This window comes from Rhinopithecus roxellana, chromosome 17 (assembly GCF_007565055.1).
Source record: "Rhinopithecus roxellana isolate Shanxi Qingling chromosome 17, ASM756505v1, whole genome shotgun sequence".
NCBI lineage: Eukaryota > Metazoa > Chordata > Mammalia > Primates > Cercopithecidae > Rhinopithecus > Rhinopithecus roxellana.
Window position 1 is genome coordinate 71097342 of NC_044565.1, and position 24385 is coordinate 71121726.

The window sequence follows — 24385 nt, forward strand, 5'->3', positions numbered from 1 at the left end:
AATCTTATTTCTGCCCCTGGCTACATGGAGCAAGTCACGCAGCCTCCCAGAGTCTGTTTCTTCATTTGTAAAGTGAAGACAAGTAAGATCTCCATAGGTCAAGTGCCTTTACAGTGGTCAGTGAGTAATGCCCCTTCTCCACACAGTAATGTTGACCAGTAAGTTGATCACCTCCTGACACTGTGGATTATTGCTACACTTTTCAGGAACTTTGTGTCTCCACATAAAATTGACTCTCAGCAGCTACAGTTGGTCCACATCCCCATGTGCCTTCCCACCCCAATGAATAGTTCAAGTTCCAAGTTCTGGCCGCATATCATTGTCCAGTCTCACTCTTGTTAACTGGGCAATACCTGGTTCTAAAGCTTGTATGTCATGAGGTACTCTAGGAAGCATGACTCCAACAAGCACTTGCATTCTTGATGATGGTGTAAAGGAGTAACGTCAGATTTTTGAACAAAGGCAACTAAGTGAGTGGGAGACTGGTGGCTTGGTATCCTGGGAATTTGCCTATGTATCATACGGTGTTTGGGTGTAGCAGATAAAGCCAGTGGCCTGACTGGTTCTAACAGAGATCTTTATTATAGCTAATAACAACTTGGCCATACCTTATCACTGACTAATAGTGGTATTTCAGAGGGATAATTTAAATCACCAGTAAAAGTGAACTGTATACCTTTGGAAACTTCACCAGTAGCTCCTCTGTTACACACAGATCTTTATGACTTTCTGAGGTTCAATGACAATCGGCCTCATTTATAGGTACTTGAAGCCAACCAAGGGCAGATTGCCTTTCTTTTAACCAGCTAAAGAGATGGGTGGGTCAGACAAGAAGAGGGTATGATGAAAGCAGGGAAAGGGAGGCGGACTCTTCAGAGGGAGGAGGAAGTATCTGTGTTACATTATCTCTGAGAGCACTGGCAGATGCTGAGCCTGCAGAGCCAGAGAAACTGGCAGCTGACCAGGGTCGGGGATGGTCATATATTTAAATATTGTGGGTTTTAGTCAACAGTGTGCTGCACCCGATTCAACAATGTGATGTGACTGCTCCTAGCAACTATTTTGATGTGGTGAATTTTTGTTAACACAAGCATAGGACCTAAGAAGAGGTGGCAGTCTCTTTCCTCTCCGCACTTGGCAGGCCGCCCACTCATTCCTGATAATCACATTTAAGAGAGCTCTGGACAAGCTGGGATGCATCCAAGAGAATCCCTCAACATGCTGGTGAGTGGGATTGTGACCATGTCATATCAGGAGTAGCCTAAGGGACAGGTAATGCGTGTCTTGGATAAATTGGAGTCAGACTTAAGAATTCCCAGGGCAGAAACAAAATCCAATGATGGGGAGATGCAGGGAGCTGGATTTTAGCTTCTAAGGTAGAAAGAAATTTTCCAAAAGGCTGATCAAAGATTAAATGACTGCCTTAAAAGGTAATGAGCGCCTTGTTACACCGCGAGGTGTTAAACCACCTCTTGGTGGGAAGACACTGTAAGGAGGATTCAGGCAACTGGGAAGGGGGCTTTTCCCAGTCCCTGGAATCAATGATTCTAACAGGAAAAGATGCTCTGGGGTGCGGTGAGCGCTTACCTCTGCTCTTGCAGAGACAATGACAGACGTTCATTGAACATCTGTTCCTGCTAGGCACTGTGCGCACTGAACACAGAAGTACAGCCTCTGTGAAGCAGCCGCAGTAGGCCTCAGAGACAGCTGATACGATGTAACTGTTGACTCCATGTTTCCAACCTCGGTCATGGTCTTACTAGGTCTCCTCATTAAGGGGACTATGTATCCAGTAACGCTTTCTTGCTACCAGATGACAGGCTGTCAAGAGTTTACGACTTTAGGTGCACAGTTCACCCTGTCAGGTCCTTGGGAGACGGAGAAAGGGGGTCAGGAGAGAAGGTGGGTGAAGAGGCAGCAAAGCCGCAGGAGATATGAACTAATTGCTCAACGTGGGTGGTAGCATGGATTAGGCCTTTTACAGCAAGCCCTGCCAGCAGGGAACTGGTGGATATACTCTCCACCACGCTCGGCTGGACTCTGGGGAGCCCAAGACGGGTAAGACGTGGTCCCTGGCCCGAGCAGCTGGTGGGAGAGCCGCAGGGCAGAGACGTGAGGCCGCGAGGCTGAGCGCTGTGAAGGCGGTGAGCACGTACGGCGTGCCGGGGCCGCCTGGCTTCGCAGCGGGGAAGGTAACACTGCGACACCTCGCAGACGCTGCTAGCCGGGGTCGCGGGCCCGCGTGCGCCGGATCTTCTGCCCGTTGGGGAGTGCGGGGGCGCGGGCGCGAGGCGAGCCAGCGCAGGCGCGCACTCCCTCCTCCGTCCCACCGAGTTCCCGGCGCGTGCGCGGGGCCGAGGCCGAGGCCTGCGCGCCGCCCGGCCGCCTGCACTGCGCGCGCGCCCACCCCGCGTGGGAGGCAGCGGGAGGGGCCCGGCGAGGTCCCGAGCGGCGCGGCGGGAGGCTCCGTGGGCGGCCACGGGAGACAGCGCCGGCGGGAGCGCGCCTCTCGGCCTTTCCTCCGCGCCCCCGCGTCCCCAGCCGGCCGCTCCGAGAGGACCCGGAGGAGGCAGGTGGGCCGGGGGCGCGCGGGGCCCCCCGGGCCGCGGGCAGGCCGGCGGCGGGGTCAGGGCCGGGGGTGGGCGGCCCTAGGGGCCCGCGGGGAGGTCGGTGGCCCCGGGAGGGTCGCGCAGAGGTGCTGGGGGCTGTGGAAGCCCTGCGGCCGCCTCCCGTGGGCACCGGTGTCACCGACCGCGGGGAGGCCTTCTCGGGGCGGTGCGGCCCACCCGGCGGGGATGTGGGCTCCTCGTGGCGGTCGCTGACCGACGGCCCAACTTTAGATGAGGGGCGTGGGGTGTGCGGGACCCGGCGGCGGAGCTGGGCTCTGGCCCACGACCGCCGCGGCCGCCCCGGGAGTCCCCGCACGCGCAGTGGCTTTCCAACGCGGCCTCTTCCCATTTCTCTCTTGACTCCCCTTGCGCATTAAATTGTCGAGAAACCTTTGGCCCGTGGGTCTTCAAAGTTAAACCAAATGGCTGTCATTGCAGTCCTTGGCTACCTGAGATCCCTTAATTCTGAACCAGCTGCACCTGGGAGGGGAAGTTGGAAGGAGCGCTGGAGCTGAGCCCGCATCCTTAAGGATTCCGTTCACGGCTTATGATGGTAGCGCTTTGAATTAGATGTCAGGCTGTTCACGTCATCCAGACACTGGTTTTCAACTCTGTTCTGAGACAGTGTTTTGATATAGATCAGAGGATGATGTTCTTATGGAACAGTAACTTGCTGTATGTTCTGAGATACTAGACTGTGTTCATATTGTAGCACCGTCATCGTGTAAAACGGCACCTTTGAAAGATTTCAGTAAACACCTTCCTCCTTAGGAACATCCGCCAGCACTTAAATTGTACTTCACTTTCACTTTGACGTTTGTTGTTTGTGAATCTTGTGCATAATTTAAAGTGAGTCGTCTAAACAGCACAGGATCGGGTGGTGCGGGGCATGGAGCAACTAGGGAGGAAAGCAGAGACTTGAACCTGCTGGAGTCTAGTTGGTCTGCGTTTTTATGTTGGAGAACCATCCTGGTTCCAGCTTATTTTGTTATTGTAAATATGATGCATTTTTTAAATGCTTTCATCTGATACTGACTATCTGGACTGTAAGATTGAGTCTTGCTATGCATGGAATGTGTTTACTTCTGTTTTGTAGAAGATTTAGCCCATGGTATACTATTTGTAGGATTCATTTCAGACGTTTTGTGTTGACCACATACAGTCCCACCCGGAAGGGCTTTTAAAAAAGTGACCTGTGTTGTCTTTTATTGCTTATGACAACTCCAATTTTGACACGTGTTTGAAACTAGTGATCTTTATATAAAACCAACTTCACTCTTTCTCCCTGTTCAAACCTACAAACTCTGGTTACTTTTAGGCTTACTGCTCCCTTGTTAATTATTTATAATGAACTATGGAGCTATGGGCTTGCTTTAGTGTGTTAACCATTATTTGTGTTTTGTTTCAGGCATTTGCATATTGTTTTCTCTTCTGGAGAGTGATCTGCACTGTTTTTCTTCAGTGGTGTTTAGAAGAGCTTTAGGAGACCAGGAACATGTTCTTTTTGCCTTGCCCAATATGGTAGCACTAGCCACATATAGCTTTTGAGCACATGAATGGGGCTAGAGCAGTGGAAGAACTGAAATTTTAATTTTTTTGAATTTTCTTTTCCTTTTCTCTCTCTTTTTTTTTTTTTTTGAGACAGAGTTTCGCTCTGTTGCCCAGGCTGGAGTGCAGTGGCCTGATCTCGGCCCACTGCAACCTCTGCCTCCCAGGTTCAAGCAATTCTCCTGCCTGAGTCTCCCAGTTTGCTGGGATTACAGGCACCTGCCACCACACCCTGTTAATTTTTGCTGTGGGGTTTCACCTTATTGGCCAGGGTGGTCTCAAACTCCTGACCTGAGGTGATCTGCCCATCTTGGCCTCCCCAAGTGTTGGGATTACAGGCGTGAGCCACTGCACCTGGCCAATTTTTAAATTAATTTAAATAGTCACATGTGGCTAGTAGTTGGCTGGTCAGACGCCACAGCTTTAACTTACTAGTCTCCACGAAGCCTTCGTTGACCCTCTTGAATCTGTGCTCTCATAGGACTCGGCTCTCCTTGGTCATAGCACTTACTACTTTCAGCTTTCTGGTAGGAGTCAGCACTAGGCTGTAATCTACATGAAGGCAAGGACAGATCTGGTTTCCTTACCGTTGCGTAGCTTAGAACTTAGTAAGAAAAACTGAATAAATATTTGTTGAATGCATAAAGAGATTTTTCAGGGCAGGTATTTCAATTTTGAATTATCTCTAGGGCCAGCTAAGTGTCCAATACTGTAAATACCTGTTTAGTAGATTGTACAGATTTTATGTAGGTAGCAAATAAACGGATCATGGAAGTTATGCTTTAAATGCTTACGTGGTGAGATTGGAATCTCAGGAGAATGATGACTCATAACAAAGTATTATAGGAAATTGAAAGGGCCTCATGATTCCAGCTAAAGTGGACACAGCTTCGGTCTCCTATTAGTTGAACAACTCAAGGATGCTCTTGAACCATATCTCAAATCTGAAGTCTCCTGACTTCAGTAAGATTCTTTCATGGGGTCCAGACAGTCCTGAACCAGCCTGAAGATGCTAGTGGACATCCCCATTTATTACTGCTGTGTGTTAAAGCATGGACCAAGGAATCTTGAAAAAAAAAAATCACAAGGTGTTTGAGCCATGTTATGTAAGATGCTTTTGCTAATAGCTAACTTGGAGTGATGAGTAGGATGAAATTCCTGTAGAAATCAGAGTTTGGGGAATTTGATTCTAGCTATTGTTAGTATCAGAAGCACCTGTTTTGTAGACAGTTGATTAGGGCCAATTTTTTTTTTTTTTTTTGAGACGGAGGTTTGCTCTTCTTGCCCAGGCTGGACTGCAGTGGCGCGATCTCGGCTTACTGCAATCTCCGCCTCCCGGGTTCAAGCGATTCTCCTGCCTCAGCCTCCTCAGTATGGGATTACAGGTGCCCGCCACCACGTCTGGCTAATTTTTTGTATTTTTAGTGGAGATGGGATTTTGGCATGTTGGTCAGGCTGGTCTCGAACTCCTGACCTTGGGTGATCCACCTGCCCTGGCCTGCCAAAGTGCTGGGATTACAGGTGTGAGCCACCGTGCCTGGCAGGGCCAATTTTTTTTTTTTTTTTTTTTTTAGGCTTACTTTATAATCAGTTATCACCAGTTAACCATAGTCAGATTTGGAATGAAAGTATGTACTCAGTCCAGATCAGTCTACTTAGACACATGACCAAGAGTCCAGGTATCATAGGTCTTCAGATCCAGGAATTGCTTTTAGGAAATGAATCTGAGACTATAGGAAGTTTATAGGGGTACATAGTTTCCTTTGGTAGGACAAAAGGTAGAATGTTAAGTTTTTCATGAAGATAAGGAAATGTAACTAGGGAAAAACGCAACAAAGACAAAATACAAAGAATGTTCACTGCATTGGTCAGGTAATATTGTAGCTTCTCTGGACTTGAAGTATCTAATATGTAAAAGAATGAAGCTGGTTACATCTGATAGCATGAATGTTCTTTCCCCTTTGAATCTAAGCTTTGACTATTAAATATGTGTAACACACTATTCTAGCCCCTGTGGTAACTGATAGTTGTGTAAGATACAGTTCATATCTTTGAGGATCTCAACAGTTTACAAGGATATGAAAGGTGCTCTGGGGATCACTTAAAACATTTTTTTTTGAATGAGAAACTCCACCCTTTGAAAGGGAAGTCATGTGGTGACTCCTCTTAACCGACTCAGACAGATAGCCACTGAGTCACTTTTAAGAGTATAAAAACATGTCTGAGTCCCAAACCGTGATTATAGTCAGATTAATTTTCCTAAAACAGCTTTAATTATGCTATTCTCTTTTAAAAAAAATCAGTTGTTTCCCAGTGCTCATGAAAGTAAGTGGTTTGGTCTGTGATTAGGCATTTGGTCCTCAGTATAGCCCTAAAAAGCCCTTACAGCCTCACCTCTGACTGTTTTCCTAGCCATATCCCAAGTTCCAGCCCTACTGTTCCTTTAATGGGATTCCCTTTTACATTTATACCTATTCATCATTCCAGACTCATCGCAGATGATACCTTCTTCACCATTTATGATTCTTAGAAGCTCCCATTGCAAATGTTCCTGGTACTTATGTGATGGAGCAGATCCCATTCTGCCTCATAATCTATGGTTATTAGTGATATTTTATTCACCTTAATAGATTGTAAGCTACCTAACAAGCACGGACCATCTGTTAACTCATTTTCATATTCGCTGAAACATCTAGAAGAGTGCCCTGTATGTAGTGGTTCCTTAATAAATACTTACTACTGTTTGGAATTGATAGCATTTGAGGAAGATCACCATTGCTATATAACACTAATTCCATGAACTTGTCATTTTCCTATTTATGTGGCAAGGTTAATGTCAAAATGCTTCTGAGTATTCGGTGGTAAGTAATTTTAGCATCCAAGAAAATGTGAATATCTTAAAATAGTGACAACTGGATTAGGTTACCTAAGATCTATGTCCATAGAAGCATATGATTTTTGAGGAAAAAGTAAGCCTCCTACTTTTTACCAGTTCCTGCCAGTATTAAGAAAACATGAATCAAGTTGGGAAGACAACAGTGAGCTCAATGAAATGACTGTTTTATTGTACTGGGGCACTGATGGTAAGGATAGTTATGTTAGACACAGGGTTGGTTAAGTAGAACAGAGCACACATTAAGTAATAGCTAGTATCGTGTTATCTATTACCAGATCAAGCTATGGATTACCTATTTTCTATGCTTTCTACTGAAACAATCTAAACTCATTTTTAATTTAGTTTTATATTTTTTTGCTTACATTTTAAAAACAGGGATTCATGATACTTCAGATTGTAAAGATCTGATACAAAAGGAACTGGAAGGCTTTTAGCTTCATAAGTTTGGTTTATATTAGCAGTTTCTCTGCTTTCTACATCATTTCTGAGATGTAGGCTAGGATGTAGTACAAAGTCTAATTTAGAACAAGTTTATTCTAAGCATTCATGTTTAGAATAGAAATAGAAAAAGAGGTAATATAAGCCCTGTGCTTTAAAAGGCATGGCTTCTGACTTCAGCCAGGATAGAACTCACAGACCCTCGGACCTTGTTAAGTCGAACAGTCTTAGTAAACTCTTAGATTTGTAAGAGTGACGTGATTAATTTTCAGTAAAGTTTTCTGGGATAGAAAATAATGGAAACATTTTAAGGTAGATTATTTTCATGTGATGAGCACATGGCATGAGCTATTGGATGACAAATGATGTGACTTGTGCCAGCATCGTGGGAAGTTAAAGATTCATCTACAAGGGTTAATATGCCTTTGTTTCTTACATGAGTAGGAGGATTTCACCCATTTAGATTAGCTCAGCATTTAAAAAGTGTTTTCACCTATTATAGCTTATTCCTCTTGAGCTTTGTCTAGAAAGATTACATGTGCTGCCGACTGTATAAGAGGCGGTGTGAAGCAATGTATACCTTTTAACAACAGTTTTGCCAAAAGGAATATTTCCCTTTCATAAAAGATCCTTGCTGAAAATGTCAGCAGATTTGACATCAAAGAACTTTTAGGCTTTTTGTGATTGAAGGCAGTCATTGTAAGTTGCATACAAATAAAGTAGAAACACTTTTTTTTTTCTTTTTTATTATAGGTGGCTTTCTAGAAGATGACCATAGAGGACCTTCCAGATTTTCCATTAGAAGGAAATCCTTTGTTTGGAAGATACCCATTTATATTTTCTGCTTCTGATACCCCAGTTATCTTTTCCATTTCTGCAGCACCAATGCCTTCAGACTGTGGTATGTGAAGTAGCTGTGCTTATTTTCTGTGAACTGGTAACTTCTCTGTTATGCCTTTTTTGTACTCATAGTTTTTCTTAGAACCATTTTTGTGGTTCTCATAAAATTGCTCAAGTTTTCCTTTTTTAAAAATACAATTGCTTATTGCTTTTTCTGCTTCTTAAGCTAAATGCTTTATTTCTGCTGTCAGCATTTATATTATGTTAAAATGTTCATTTGAAGCATCATGATGGATTTAGAGGACTTTATTTTTAGAATGCAATGGTGCTTAGCCATCTAGCATTCTTCTGTTATTGATGTATTTATTTTGGTTAAATAAACTGACGTGCTAAAAAATCTATGTACTTAGGCAAAGAGGGTAAGAGACCCTTCCCTGGAATGTGAAATGAGATTGGTTAACATTTAAATTGGTCCATTTACATCTCCTCTGTAAAACGTTGATTTAGAAGCATTCCACTTTTCATCTATTTAGGCTTATTTCTCCAGAACCATAATAAAAGAGAACCAGGAGATAAATTTGATAGAATTGTTAAATTTCCAATTTAGAGTTTTTCAAGTAAAATGTTGGTTCACCATTTCAAATTGTCTTTGGAGGTAGAGATAATACAAATTTTAAATATTAGTAGATATAAAGTTATTGGATTGAGAATTTGTCCTTTTAGTCATACTCATTGTAGTACAGTAATTCCTCATCTCCAAGTATCTTTTGTTGTTGTTGTATTCAGATTCTATCCCAACTTACCCAGACCAGTTATCAGAAGTATCATATAAAACCTGTACCTTGATCTTGGGAGTTATTTGCAGGTTTTGCAATAATTGACTGGGCTTGTTTTCAGATACAACAAAATCAGTTACGCAGGGGAAACTTTGAACCTTGTGCATTGTCCCTTATGTATGATACTTGTCTCACTCCATCTTGACTTCTAATTGTCTTATTTTCATTCCTATATTGTAGCGCTTTGGGATGGAGAACAATCATATTTTATTTTTGTTTATCTCAGAAAGGTTAATATAGTCATTTGTTATTAGTTGCTCAATGATTGTTGGATAAATACATTGAATGAAAGGTGATAATGGATATTGACCCTTTGTGTAACTGAAATTAAACATTGAAACCCCATCTCTACTAAAAATGCAAAAATTAGCCAGGCATGGTGGTGCGCACCTATAACGTCAGCTACTCAGGAGGCTGAGGCAGGAGAATCACTTGAACAAGGAGGCAGAGTTTGCAGTGTGCTGAGATCGCACCACTGCACTCCAGCCTGGGCCACAGAGTGAGACTTTGTCTCAAAAAAAAAAAAAAAAAAAAAAAAAAAAAAAATTGTAGTCTTAGAATTACAGGTTTGTAGACTCTTATGAACCTTTCCCTACTCACCTTCCTGTGTAGAAATTGTATTTTCAGGATCTCTGTTAGATAACCATTTAACCTCTTGCATGTCTTCAATAGTGGGAAACTAACAAAATAATCAGTTTTATTGTCAAAAAGCTTTAGTTGTAATAAAACTGTGTTTGTATATTGACTCAGAATTGATCTCCCTGAAATTTTGGCCAATTCTAGTTTGATACATGGCACAAATTCTTTTATAGGATAGCCTTTAAGTATTTGCAAATAGTTTGAACATTTTAAGTTAGTCTGAACCTCCTTAGGCTACACATTTCTGGTTCTTTCACCAGTTTCTCATTGTCAGGATTTCTAGACCCTTTTCTTCGTAGTTGCTTTGTTAGTACACTGTGGTCAGCATCCTCTTGAAAAGCAGCATACATAATTGCATTTATTGAGCAAGTATTTATTGAGGGCCTCTTGTGTGCTAGAGACTGTCCTGGATGCTGGAAGTATCAGTGACGAAGACAGATCTTCTAGTAGGGAACACAGTAAACAAACAAATGAATAGACAAAGCACAAACCAGGTCATAATGAATTCTGTGGAAGAAAGAAACAGGGTGCTGTGATAGAGAACAATGGGGCCAAGGCAGCTGCTTTAGATGGGGTGGTCATTCGGAGAATCAGAAGAGGCTGGCTGTGAGAAGAGCCTGGGAAGAAGTGTTCCAGGAAAAAAACCAGAAAACTAAAGGCACAGTGTTGGGGGAAGATCTTGGTGTATCCTAAGAATTAATGGAAGGCCTTTGTGGCTGAGGGGCAAAGTGATTGATGGCAGAGTGGAAGGAGACAGAATTGGAGAGTAAGGCACCAGCCTGGTCATGCGGGGTCATGTAGGCCCCCATAAGGAATTTTTATGCGATACCAACTAATGAGCGTAAAACCAAGAAACAAAAAGAAACCAGTCCATAGAAATCAGAGTCGAGACGTGTGACACGGTGTTGACTCTCAAGGTGATTACCCTGTAAAACTATGTACTGTTCTTGCACAACCGTTTTTGGAATCTTTTGCTTTGAAATGCCTTCAGAATCAGTTTATACAGAACACACATTATATACATTATAAATATCACAATACTTTATATTTTGCTTAAAAATTGAATTATCCCGGCCGGGTGCGGTGGCTCAAGCCTGTAATCCCAGCACTTTGGGAGGCCGAGACGGGTGGGTCACGAGGTCAGGAGATCAAGACTATCCTGGCTAACATGGTGAAACCCTGTCTCTACTAAAAAATACAAAAAACTAGCCGGGCGTGGTGACGGGCGCCTGTAGTCCCAGCTACTCGGGAGGCTGAGGCAGGAGAATGGCGTGAACCCGGGAGGCGGAGCTTGCAGTGAGCTGAAGTGAGCTGAGATCCGGCCACTGCACTCCAGCCCGGGCGGCAGAGCGAGACTCTATCTCAAAAAAAAAAAAAAAAAAAAATTGGATTATCTGTTAAATTTAAATAATATAAAAAATCTCATTTACCCATGTAGTTACTGTTTCTAGTGCTCTTCATTCCTTTGTGTAGGTCCAGATTTCCATCTGATACCATTTCCTTCTGCCTGAGGCACTTCCTTTAATGTTTCTTACGGTGCCGGTCTGCCAGTGATGAATTCTTTCAGCTGTTTTATGTCTGAAAACATCTTTATTTACCTTCTTTTTTTGAAAAATATGTTTGCTGGGTTTAGAATTATAGGTTGGTAGTTTTCTTTCAGTACTTGAAAGGTCTTGCTCTGCTGTCTTCCCAATTGCATTGTTTCTGCTGTCATTTTTGTTTCTCTAGATGTAACATGTCTTTTTTTTGGCTGCTTTAAAGAGTTTCTCTTTATTTTGAGAAATTTTACTATTATGCACTTAGGTATATTATTTTCTGTGTGTTCTTGTTCTTGGGGTTGGTTGAACTGCTTGGATCTGTGGGTTTCAGTTTCCATTAAGTTTGGGAAATCATTAAAAAAATTTTTTTCCTGCTTCTCTCCCTTTTCAGATACTGTAATTGCATGTATATTGTAGACTGCTTGAAGTTGTCCCACAACTCACTGATTTTTTTTATATTTAAACATTTTTTTCTCTTTATTTTGGTTAGTTTCTATTACTATATCTTCAAGTTCATTCATCTTTCCTTCTGCAGTGTCTAATTAGCTGCTGATTTTATCCAGTGCAGTTTTCATTTCAGATGAAGTTTTCATCTCTAAAGTTTGCTTTGGCTTTTTCTTATGCCCAGGTCTCTTCTCCACCTTTGGACGTTTGGAATAGAGTTATAATGACTGTTTTAATGTCCTTCTCTATTAATAATATCCGTATCAACTCCAGGTCTGTTTTATGCCCCTGATGATGGGTCATGTTTTCCTGTTTCTTTGCATGCCTGATAATCTTTAATTGGATGCCAGACATTGTGAATTTTACTTTGTTGGATGCTGGATATTTTTGTACTCATGTAAGTATTCTTGAACTTCGTTCCGGGATACAGTTTAGTTACTTGGAAATAGTTGGACACTTTGAGGTCCTGCTTTTCTGATTTGTTAGGTGGGTCTGGAGCCATTCTTGGTCTGGAGCTAATTATTCCCTACTGCTGAGAATTCTACTCCAGGGGTCCCCAACCCCCTGGCTACGGACTGGTACTGGTCCCCCTGCCCTGGCCCCTGGTGCCAGAAAGGTTGAGGACTGCTGTTCTACTCAATGCTGTGTGAATTATGAGGATTCTTTTTCAGTCTTCCTGGTGAGAATAGGTATTAATCCGTGTAGTCATTATGGATGATTCTTTCCCTTACCTCAAGTATTTCCTCACAAGCATATGATGAATAGTTGAGGAGGACCCTCTGTAGGTCTCTGGGGTTCTCTTGCAGTGCGTGTATCCATCTCTGCTGTATTCTGCCCTGTGACCTCTGGCCACCTCAAGTTCCCCAGACTCTCAGCTCTGTCTCCTCAACTCAGGGAGTTTGCTGGGCTTTTTCTTGGTCCCCCCCACCCCACCCCTGAACTTAACTCCTGGAGACTCCCTCAAGGGAGTTAGCTTGGGCATGTGTAGGACTTTTCTTGTTTGTATTCCATTCCTCAGGGACGACTGTCTTTCATTGTCTAATGTCCAGTGTCTTGAAAACCGTTGTTCCCTCCTTCTGGTGTTTTGGTTGTTTCAGATGGAAGGGCAAATTTGGCCCTCATTATTCCATCTTGACTTAAAGCAGACATCACCTCCATTTTCTCCCCTCACCCCACTTTCTTTTGATTAAAAGCTATTTTTTAGGCTGGGCGTGGTGGCTCACACCTGTAATCCCCACACTTTGGGAGGCTGAGGCGGGTGGATCACCTGAGGTTAGGAGTTCAAGACCAGCCTGACTAACATGGTGAAACCCCATCTGTACTAAAAATATAAAAATTAGTCATGTGTGGTGGTGGGAGCCTGTGGTCCCAGCTACTTGGGAGGCTGAGGCAGGAGAATCGCTTGAACCAGGGAGGCAGAGGTTGCAGTGAGCTGAGATCCCTGAGATTGGCCACTGCACTCCAGCCTGGGCGAGAGAGTGAGACTCCATCCCCCCCAAAAATAGAAACATAAAACTTTTTTTTTTTTTTTTAATCTCAAAAGCTTGCAACAACATAAAAAATACTTTATTTTCCTGCATGGAAGTTGAAAATTCAAATGTTGTTAGATATGTTAATATTTTGTATTGTAGCTTAGAGGTTATGGTCTCATTGTGGCATTAATCCTAGCTCAGTCACTTTCCAGTTGTGTGATTTTGGGCAAATTGTTTCTCTATCCCTTTGTTTCTTCTTTAAAATGGGAATAACAATAGTGCCTGCTTCATATGATAGTTATGAGGATTAAATAAATTAATATACACAAAGTTCATAGAACAGTCCCTAGTATCTACAAGACACTTAATAAATCTAACTTATTGTTATTTAAATGAGCCATCTGGAGGGCAGCACGTTAAGAAGATTTCCAGATTTGCTCTTGGAGCATCTTGAGATGCTGAAATGAGGATGGCACTTTCTGCTGACAGACTTTCCTGGTTTGCAGTTTGAATGTCTTGGTTGATGTCATCAGATGTTTTGGTGAATTCTCTGAGCGACCCCCACAGAAAGAGGCACAAAAGTTCCTTACATGAGCCATGGTGGCGATTTGTCTAAAGTTTACATCAAATCATCCAGTAGGGGTTGGGGAAAAGGACAGTTTTAATAAATTGGAAATATTAGTTTGGAGAGTTGTAACCAGATATTGGAGGAAACTAGAGGAATTCAGGATCCAATCCAGTTTGTAGCTGGATGACAATGCCCCAAAGACAATAAACAGGACTAGAATCTGATAATGGGTGTATTCTGAGTTTTCTACAGAAACACAATTTTTCTCTCTACAGTTCCCCATTTCTACCAAAGATAATCACAGGCTAATTGGTTTGCAAATAAGTTTTGTCTCATTAAGCTGGCTTGATTATATACGTAAGTGCAGCAAGAATAGTGAATATGTGCACATTCTCAAGTATGCCATTCCAGTCAGAGGTTTGGTAATATCTTAGGGGCTTTATTGGTTCTGTAAAGTCAATCCGAATTCTTTAAAACTGTCTGGTAATAAGGAATCTGAAACGAGACTTTAAAAAGCCTTCTCAGTCTAAGAAACCAAGCAGAGGCCTTGCCCAGTTGTGTCCTGTTAGAGGGAAAACAAACTTTTATTAAACTTATGTAAATGCTTATATTGCCATGAAAAAATAATAAGAGTTTCTGAATTTTGGAGGGGTTGGGGTAGGGAGAAAAGAAAATGTGTTGCCTTTTTGTTTACAAAAATATTCTTCACCAAATTGCTGTAAGTTGTAGGTCTTAAGGGAAAAGAGAAAAAGGCGTTCTTTAAATCTAGAAAACAAACATTAAGGAACCCGCAATATTTCAAAGACATAAAAATTATTACCCTCATCAGTTCATTCAGTTCCCTGTAATTCTTGTCCTGCTTGATTTTGGGTTAGCAGCCTCATGAATCCATTGGTTTGGTTTTCCATTACAGTTCTGGAAATTCTTATCCAGTCTAATGCCGTGATCTTAAAGTTATCAGAAACCTATACTTGTCAGAGTCTTTTCTGTAAATCTTCCTGCAATTTTGTATCACTGATGCTTACAAAAGCTTTCAGGAAAATACCAGAGTGAAAAATCACTGTCTGTAGGTGGCAAAAGATTTAAAATGTCCATAGTTACAGATTTGATGAGAGTTCATTTTAATGCAGTTGACAAGGAAATTTGTTGTTTGTTTTATAACATTTGAAGATAATAACTGGAATTATGACTGATAAAATTACACCAGAACATATCCAATTTCTAGGAATTTCATACAATTTCTAGAACACTTGCATTGATAATATAGTCATACAAAAATAACATAAGGAAGGTTAAGCATCACCTTTGACAATGCTTCTCATGCAATGTAATATATCAAGCCTAGTTTCACATTTATTTGACAAGGCTTCCCATGCAAAGATGCTTAATTACTTTAATGTCTGTGTGTGTGTGTGTGTGTGTGTGTGTGTGTGTGTGTGTGTTTTAATAAGGAAATAGAACAAGATTTTCTAGGGGCCTCTGAAAAATCCCAGAATTAGTCTAAGGTCAGAAAAGACTTCATTCAGAATTTGATTTTTGGGAATTTTATAAAAAATAACCCAAAAGATTCAAAACACTTGATTAAATAGATTACAGGTATTTAGTTATCCATTTAACCAAAGTGACAAAGATTTCAAAGGCAAATACAGAAAGCCGTGTAGTTGTTTAAAAAAAAAAAAAGAAAAGACCAAAACCCCTTGACTTTTTGAGAGAGAAACTTAAATAATCAAAGACAACATGAAGCAATTATCTTGACAAAACACAGAATCTTTGTTTTCTAGGCAGACCATTCAAAAGTTAAAGAAAAACCTTTCACAGTCTCCCATCAAGAGCAGGCCCATACTCCAAGAAAGTTTAGTCATTTTAACAGGAGCTCAAATGCTAGTTATGCCTTATTTTGATTTGAATGATAATAGATTCATTCAATTTTAGCCAGCTTAATCATACAAGATTCTCCTTCTCCCTCTTTTCAACTTCTTCTAGCCATTTTGTTTTTTTCCTTTATTTTCTTTTATAAAAAACATATCTTCATACCTCATATCTTGGCTGTCATGCTGGCATTCTGTAGGTTTAGAAATCTATGAATATACCAAGTGTTCTAGAAATTGTATGAAATTCCTAGAAATTGGATATGTTCTGGAAGCACATGTTTCCTTAAATTTTTCTATGTAGCACAGGACATGTTTACTAACACACCCAGGTATCTTTAGTTTCTCTGTCCAAAAGTAGGTAAAATTATGTTCAGCAATTAATGTTTCAGTATTTATCTTATGTGGACTTACATTGATTTAATTCACTTGTTTTGAACGATTATGCTTGGATTACTTACGAAAATTTCATGAGACGTTAAATAGCTAAGCATCATCTTGTTTTTCTTGCTGAGAAATTTTGTAACATAGAGATAGCAGAAGCTTGTTTGTAATTCTCTAGTCTTGAACATGATCTTACTCGACTAGTAAACCTACATAGAATCAAAGTTGTACATCTGCCTTATGTCTAATGCTGACAACCTTGAAGGCATATTGGTTTTTCAAACTAAACCAACAATGTTTTTGTTTATTGAAAATCACCCAAGTCACATGAACTTAAAAAGCATTTGGATTAGTTCCTATTTTTCTGAGAGTTTTCAGGAATACTTAATTTATATAAACACTTGTTTTTACTTATATCTATTGAACATACATAGCTCTAAGATCTCTGTGTGTGTATGTTTGTGTATACAGACAGACACAGATCTTATAGCTGTCATTTCCAAATTTTAGCCATGTGTCAGTTAAAATAATACAAAGCTTATTAGTTGATGAAAGAAGCTAGATCCAAATTGTACCTCTGAGAGATGGAACAAGTCAAGGTTACCTGCTCAGATGGCTACAGCTTTTTAGTGAAGTTTTTTTTATTTGAATGCTGTAGGGATGCTTTTAGAGAAGCTATTTTTGAGTCATTTTGTGTCCAGAAGCTTCTGCATACAAATCAAAGAATGCATTCCATTGTCTCTGAAAGGCTCAGGATACTCTTTCTTCAAGGGCACTCCCAAAGGCAGACTATCTTAACTAAATTAAACGTTCTCCAAAGTGGTCACTGAAATTGCAAATTATTCTTTGTAAAGTTCACCCATTTTTCCAAAAAGGCACAAGGTTCTGATCCACAGTTGTTTCTGGACCCCATGTTTGCATTAGATTCTCCGAAAAGTCTTAAGTATTAAGGATTCTTTTTTCAGCAGCTGCTCTGGAACACAGGGAATTATGCGTTTCACCCTTCCCCCTTTTGAACAGAATAGGGTGACTTCCTGAGAAGTTTCAGCAAAGGTTGCTCAGCATAACTGGAGAGTTCTACACAGAAGGAGGAGAGCTCAGATTCAAAAGAGACTTACTGTAGAACTCCATGGCCGGGTGAGAGAGCAGCCAGTGCCACGGCCCTGGCTACCAGCACCTAGTTACTCACTGGCTTTGGGGCTTTGCAGGGGTCGTCTTCTGATCCTGCTTCGGACACCAAAAGCTGTCAAGAAAATCCAGGGTGCTTTTCTTAATATAAATATTAAGTGAGTAAAAAAACTGCAAACTGGGAGACTTTCCAAACCAAGGTAAGAAGCTTGTCTCACGAAGGTCATAGTAAGGTTTATAAAGCCTAGAAGAGGAAATTCATATAGCTTAATTCTCACTGGTTAGAATGAGTGGGTTAGTTTGGTCGTTATTGATTTGCTACAACGTGCTGAGTCTTGCTGACCAAGCTTCATGTACAGTTTAAGTAGGTGTTTTGGAGAATAGATCCTTATAGGTTTTCCTGAGCTGGATGTGGGACATTGGCTCAGAGGCCAAGGTTTGTCTTGGCTTCTATTTTGATTTTTGCCTAACAGGACCATTTTGTTATCTAAGATTATGAATGTTGTTTCAGTTTTAGTCTTTCTGATTCTCTTCTGATGGACTGCTGCTCTGCTTCTATACGTGTCTTTAGTTTGTTACCTTTCCTTTCATCTTTTAGTTATCTTGACTCTAAAAGTAAGAACCATGTGTACGTAGTATAATTTTGGAAAATATATAAATGCAAAGAAGAAAGCAAAAACAAAAAAACCCCATGAGTCCCACTACTTATGCATGCCGTTACAATCTGAGCTTAATGGCGAGTTACCTCAGCAAGTAGAATAATAGAGGAAAGAAGATAGACTTTGGAGATAGACCTGGTTTTCTACCTCAGATTTGCCACTTACTAGCTGTGCAACGTTGAGCTGGTATTATTTAGTCTGAGCTTTGCTTTCCTCATGTGCAAAATGAGAATAATACCTGCCAGGTAAGGTATTGGTGAGGATTTTTAAAGTGTTTAGTAAGTGCTCAGCAAATGTTCGTAATATTTTCCTTCTTTAGATACTTCTGCTTTTTTTTAGCATCTAAAATATTTGTATCATTTGAACCTTGGTTTTATTGTTTATTATTTTCAATATATTTATTTGAAACTTTTAGTAAATTTAATTCACATCTTTTTTTTTATTTCAGAATTTTCTTTCTTTGATCCTAATGATGCATCATGCCAGGAAATTCTTTTTGATCCCAAAACTTCAGTTTCAGAATTATTTGCCATTTTAAGACAATGGGTTCCTCAGGTCCAACAAAACATCGACATTATTGGAAATGAGGTAAGGAATTCTTACAGTTTAAGTTTTATGTTGTTAGGATTGTTAATGGTATAGATTTTTTTCCCCATCTGAAAGGAAGATGATAAGGAGAAACCCTTTAAATGTTCTGATATTTATTTGTATTTCCAGGATTTTCATGGGGCAGTGAGTTAATACTATATATTCTTCTGATTATTTCTTCATGCTCTGTCCTGACATTTATAGACCCTTGGTGGGTGCAGGGAGGGGCATTTTTTGTATTTGCTTCTTTGTAAAAATTAATTTTGTAAACTTTTATGCATTCAATGAAGGGATTTGATTACCATCATGTTCTGTTTACGCTTTTGGGTGTTTCGGTAAAGATACAGGCTTGAATGTAGTCTTTAAGAATATTAGATTTTTTGAGGGAGGGTTCCTTGACCAGTGTGTTGCTATGTTGTAGGAAGAGAGTGCTTATACTTTTTTTCAAATATCATTACACCCATAGAAATAAAATTTTGCTCATTTTTGAGAGGAACGTATTTGGAGTGCCAGATTACCCTTGGAATAATCTTCAAGAATTTCCTTCCGCCTGCTGACAAGTTCAGTTTTCATTCTTGTTGTTGAGTGCAGATGTAAAATTTACCCTTTAGAGATGCTGATACTGTCTATACATTTTACTGAGAAGTAATTCAGATTTGATAGACTAACTTGGTTCTTCACCATTGGTTTGAAAGCAATAGGTACCTCAGTAGTTAGGTTGTAACCATATTTTCCTTGACTGCTTCAGATTCTTAAGAGAGGTTGCAATGTGAATGATAGAGATGGACTGACAGATATGACTCTTTTACATTATACCTGCAAATCTGGAGCTCATGGTATTGGTAAGTGTGTGGTAAATCTATCAGTTGCTTATATCATCTGCATTTGTGCTTCATCTATATTTATGCCCATATATTGTCCATGGGAAGGCACCCAGCTGCTGATGATAATATTGCCTGAAGAGTTGAGGATTCAGTTAGGTCCTTCCAAAAACCATATTCCCTTTTCTCAAGGAGGTCTTTATACCCTCCTGATACCTCCGAGCTTTTCTGGATCAGGCCTCATGCCTGATTGTGTATTAGATGAGAATAACTGCTAACACCCTAAAATCTTTCTGAGGGTTTATAACAAGGTTTGACAGTCCAAGGCCAGTCTTTACATACTGATTCCTAATCTCAAGACCCCAGTCTGGAGACCTAAGGTCTGTTCCTACATGTGTAACATATGTGCGTACTTTCCAAAATTGTTACTCTCATGTGCTTTGTCATTTTATAAACCTGCATCTCTTACCTAACGATATACTGTGATTGTCTCTCCTTGTTTCAATAGTCTGATGCAGTGATGCTGAAACTTCTGGTGGTGACGGACTCCCTTTTTCCCCTCACAACCCATCATGGACTGCTACTTTCATGAAATAAAATAACAATGAATTTATAATACAAAATAAAATAAAACCATAAAATATAAGCCCAAATATTTTTCAAGAGGCATGAAACTGGCCATGCATGATGATTTACACCTATAATCCCAACACTTTGGGAGGCCAAGGCAGGAGGATTGCTTGAGGCCAGGAGTTCGAGACCAGCCTGGGCAACATAGTGAGACCTTGTCTCTACAAAAAATTAAACAATTAGCCAACCATGGTGGTGCCTGTCTAGAGTTTCAGCTACTTGCGAGGCTGAGGCAGGAGGGTCATATAAGCCCAGTAGTTTAGGGTTGGTGTGGGCTGTGATTGCATCACTATGCTCCAATCTGGGTGACAGAGCAAGACCCTGTCTTGAAAAAAGAAGAAAGAATAAAAGGTATAAGACTACATTTTAGTTAACATAATGAGAAGACATATTAAACGGGGAAAAGCTATAAAAAGTACACACAGATTGCAATTTGGGACTGCCAGTGGTCCACAGAACACGTTTGGAGTAGCACTGATCTGCTGTGTTGTTGTTGATGGCTTCATAGCATTCTATGTGTGTCTCTGTTTAACCAATTTCTTATTGTACTTTTTGGATTTTTTAGAATTATATTAATAACAGTGCAGAGATGAGCATCTTTACAGCCAAGTGTATCCCATTTATCACATCCCTGTGTATAATTATTTTCTTAGGATAAATTCTTGCAAGTGAAATTTTCGAGGTGTGTTTATACAGTGCACTGTTTGCTTTGGCTTTTTAAATGAGGCAATTGATAGCCATCCATTGGAACTTAAAATTTGTACTAAAGGAAAGTAATTTGGAAAATCTTCTTTAGGTGATGTGGAAACAGCTGTAAAATTTGCAACTCAACTTATTGACCTGGGAGCAGACATTAGTTTGCGGAGTCGCTGGACAAACATGAATGCTTTGCATTACTGCTGCTTATTTTGATGTCCCAGAACTTATAAGAGTGATTTTGAAAACATCGAAACCAAAAGGCAAGTATTATAAGATCACCTTTAGACATTATTAACTGAACACTTCAGTGGTGGCATAAAAATTGTAATTCAAGGACTTTTTTTAACTTCGAATCCATCTTGTTTCCTATGCCTTTCTACTCCATTTTATTTCTGAGATAGTTTAAAATTTCTTTATTGAGTATTACTATCTTTTCTACAAAAGGATTAGCACAGAGATACAAAATGAAAGAGTGTTCTCTGGGTTTTCATATCTCTGTAAGTTCTCCAGTATAACACGGATGTTTTATATAATTGATTCTACATGCTTTATGATTCTTTTGCCTTGCTTGGGTAGCCAGAAATAGAACAATAAGGTCTTCAGAGATTGGCATTGGAATAATAAATACTATTTATTTTAGATGGCATTTGGTTCTGAAATTATATAATTCAACCTAAGGGATAATATTTCTGTTTTTTCCCCCCTGTTTTGATGGTGATATCCTGAAACTGAAGATCTGAATGTCTAAGTCACAGTCCTGGTATTTTGATTTTTCTCTCTGGTTCTCTTCAGGGCCAATTTTCTTTTATTTTTTAGAAAAATATGAGAGCAAGCAAATAGTATTAACATTAAATTAAAGGAAGTGTACAATATTTTCCCCATTGTAGGAACATGCTTTAGAGATTCAATAAATTTCTCAGAATGTTCATTTCTAATCTCCAATCTGCATAAATTGTCCATTTTTTTCTTTAAAATTCTACCTTTTCACTTTGTGAATGATGTTAGGAAGAAGGCCTCTGTCGACACTTCTGTGTTTTTAATAATTCAAGAGAGTGTGTCTTGAGTATATTTGGGTTGTTCGCAGTTGTAGGAAGGATATGTGGGTGTGGTGTCATTTAGTTGAGGGTAGGATTTGCAGAACCAGAGGTACATTTAAACCCTTGTTATGGAAAATATTCAAGATGGGATTCCCAAATCTGGAGGATTTCCTGTATTTAAATATAACATATGATGCTATGTTAAAAGTTATTAAAATGTCCTTAGAGTTGCAAGATTACTTTTCTCATTGTGAAATTCAAATTCATTTGTTCAGTAGAGTATTATGAATCAATTTATAGGTAAGCATTTCTATGCTTAATTAGACTTTAGTTGCTTTGAAAATTCTGCTTTGTTTTACCTACCAGGTATTGGCCGTTTTGTTTCTGTAAAGGGCCAGCTAGTAAATATTTTAGACTTTTTGGACCACATAGTCTCTGATGAAACTACTCAGCTCCATAGTTGTAGCATGGAAGTAGCCACAGAGGATATGTAAATGAGTGAGTGTGCCTGTGTGTTCTAATAAAACTTTATAAAACCAGGTGGGCTGGATTTGGCCTTTGGGTCATAGGTTGCTGACCCCTGACCTAAACTCTACTACTCTACCTCACTGTAGTTGTCATGGCAAATATGCCACAGACTTAATGGGAGATTGTGATAAGCTGTTACTTTTACAAATACGAATTATTGCCATTAATTGTTTTAAAATGTGTTTTAGTTTGAAAACCCAGGATAATATCACTCCATCTTATAATGAATTTTGTTGTACTAAGAAAATAATCAACTGTTTAACCAGATTATAATATAAACATTTTGTTCTATTGTGAAATCATGCTTCTAGTGGGTTGATTTAAGTCTTATAAATGATAAAAGTCCCTACTCCCAAAACCCTGTCTTCTTTTAAATTATAATAGCTAAGTTTAAAATTTTAGTTAATATACTTGTGATGTTTAATTGCAGATGTGGATGCCACTTGCAGTGATTTTAATTTTGGAACAGCTTTGCATATTGCAGCATACAACTTGTGTGCAGGTGCCGTGAAGTGCCTCTTGGAGCAGGGAGCAAATCCTGCATTTAGGGTAAGAGGTTAAATTAAAAGTGCAAAATATTAAAAGAATTAAGAAGTCTTATTCTACTTTCTGGTAAAGTGTTGGCTCTGAATGTTGTTATTAATAGAAGAACTCTTACATGAGCAAGTAATTTATATCTTTGTTCCACATGTAAAGAGCGATGATGATCTTTCTTGTAAATAAATTTAAGGCATAATGACAAATTTCCTTTTATATTGATAAGTCCCATTCAGGAAAGTAAAGTCTTCCTTTAAGTGTCATAATGTTTAAATATCTTTCATTTAGGGGTTTGATGTATTTATGAAAAGTTAGCTGTTAAGTACAAATACATATATTAAAGTTATGTTTTTCTGTTAAGTCATATCCTAATTTTTTTGGAAATAAAATTCATTTCAGAAAGTTAAAATAAATACCCATTTAAGGATGAAGTAAGCATTTGAAAAGGAAACGTTTAAAGGAAAAGTGTATTTTTTTAATAGTAAAATGTCACTAATTTACAGAGTTACACAGGATTGAATTTCATAGTCTTCAGATCCTTTTTTTTTTTTTCTCCAGAAAGTGGCTCTCAGTTTTTACTTTCTTTATATTGATAACAATAACTCGATCTGGCAGGTGTTCTTAATCGTGTTATACTTTCCCTTGAAGGGGTGGGTGTGAATGGCAGATAGAGTGCAGTATTTGAAAACACCTGTCTTCCCTTCCCTTTCCTATTTTTCCCATTTTCCCTACTTCTTTGCCAGTTTTCTTTCTGTTTAACTGCCTTGATTACCCCCCAACTTTTAATTTCTTCCCTTCCTTCCTCCCTCCCTTCTGACTATTTTGGTTATTGGGCACTGGGAGAATACTACAGTAACGCAGATAAAGCCCTTGCCCTCAAAAAGAATGTATTGCAGAGGGGAGGTGGGACAAGGAAGCAATCAGTTTTACTGTAATGTGTGAATTCAGTGCAACACGATGGGGCGGGGGTGGCAGAGGGCCGTGGGTCATCTTCCCAAGGCTTCAACAGGGGGTGACATCTAAATCAAGTGCTTACATAGGCAAGAATTAACCAGGTACTGGAGGGAGGTGAGGAAGGCATTTTAGGCAGAGAGAGTAGCATGCAAGAAACCTAGAGGTGATCATTCAGTCCAGCTGGAATTTGCTTTTGTTGGTACAGCTGTTGACAAAGCCCCATTAGTGGGGACGACGTTCTGAATTTGTTAGAATGCCATGAGATATGCTATTGAGCTAAATTACCAATTTAGGCCAGAAACAGATGAATAGGTTGCCATATTTTGAAAATAACTACTTAAAAAACAGTGGTAAACATGTGGGTCAGCAGTAGCCCTCAGACCATAGTGTGATAGCCACCATCTTAATTTTTAATTTTAATTTTAAATATTTGTTTCAGGGAGTATATGTACAGGTTTGTGAAATAGGTCATATTGCCTGGTGCTGAGGTTTGGGCTTCTGCTGATACCGTCACCCAAACAGTGAACGTAGTACCCAATACGTAGTTTTTCAACCCTTGCCCTAGCCCTTCCTCACCTCCTTCCCTCCCACACTCTCTCCCGTCTTTAGGGGTCCCAGTGTCTGTTGTTCCCATCTTTATGTCTGTGTATATCCAGCGTTCAGCTCCCACTAATAAGTGAGAACACACGTTATTTGGTTTTCTGTGTCTGCGTTAGTTTTCTTA

General features: G+C 39.9%; 1 protein-coding gene across 1 annotated transcript in view; it reads left to right on the plus strand.

The window, feature by feature from the left end:
• Positions 1–1119: 1119 nt before the first annotated feature.
• Positions 1120–24385, plus strand: part of CLIP4 (CAP-Gly domain containing linker protein family member 4) — a 75625-nt gene continuing 52359 nt past the window's right edge. The window contains 7 exon segments of the mRNA XM_030921291.1: positions 1120–1224; positions 8245–8392; positions 18316–18455; positions 19204–19297; positions 20703–20803; positions 20805–20865; positions 22601–22719. Of these exon segments, the coding sequence (XP_030777151.1) occupies positions 8260–8392; positions 18316–18455; positions 19204–19297; positions 20703–20803; positions 20805–20865; positions 22601–22719 (648 nt within the window). The 5' untranslated portion in view covers positions 1120–1224; positions 8245–8259.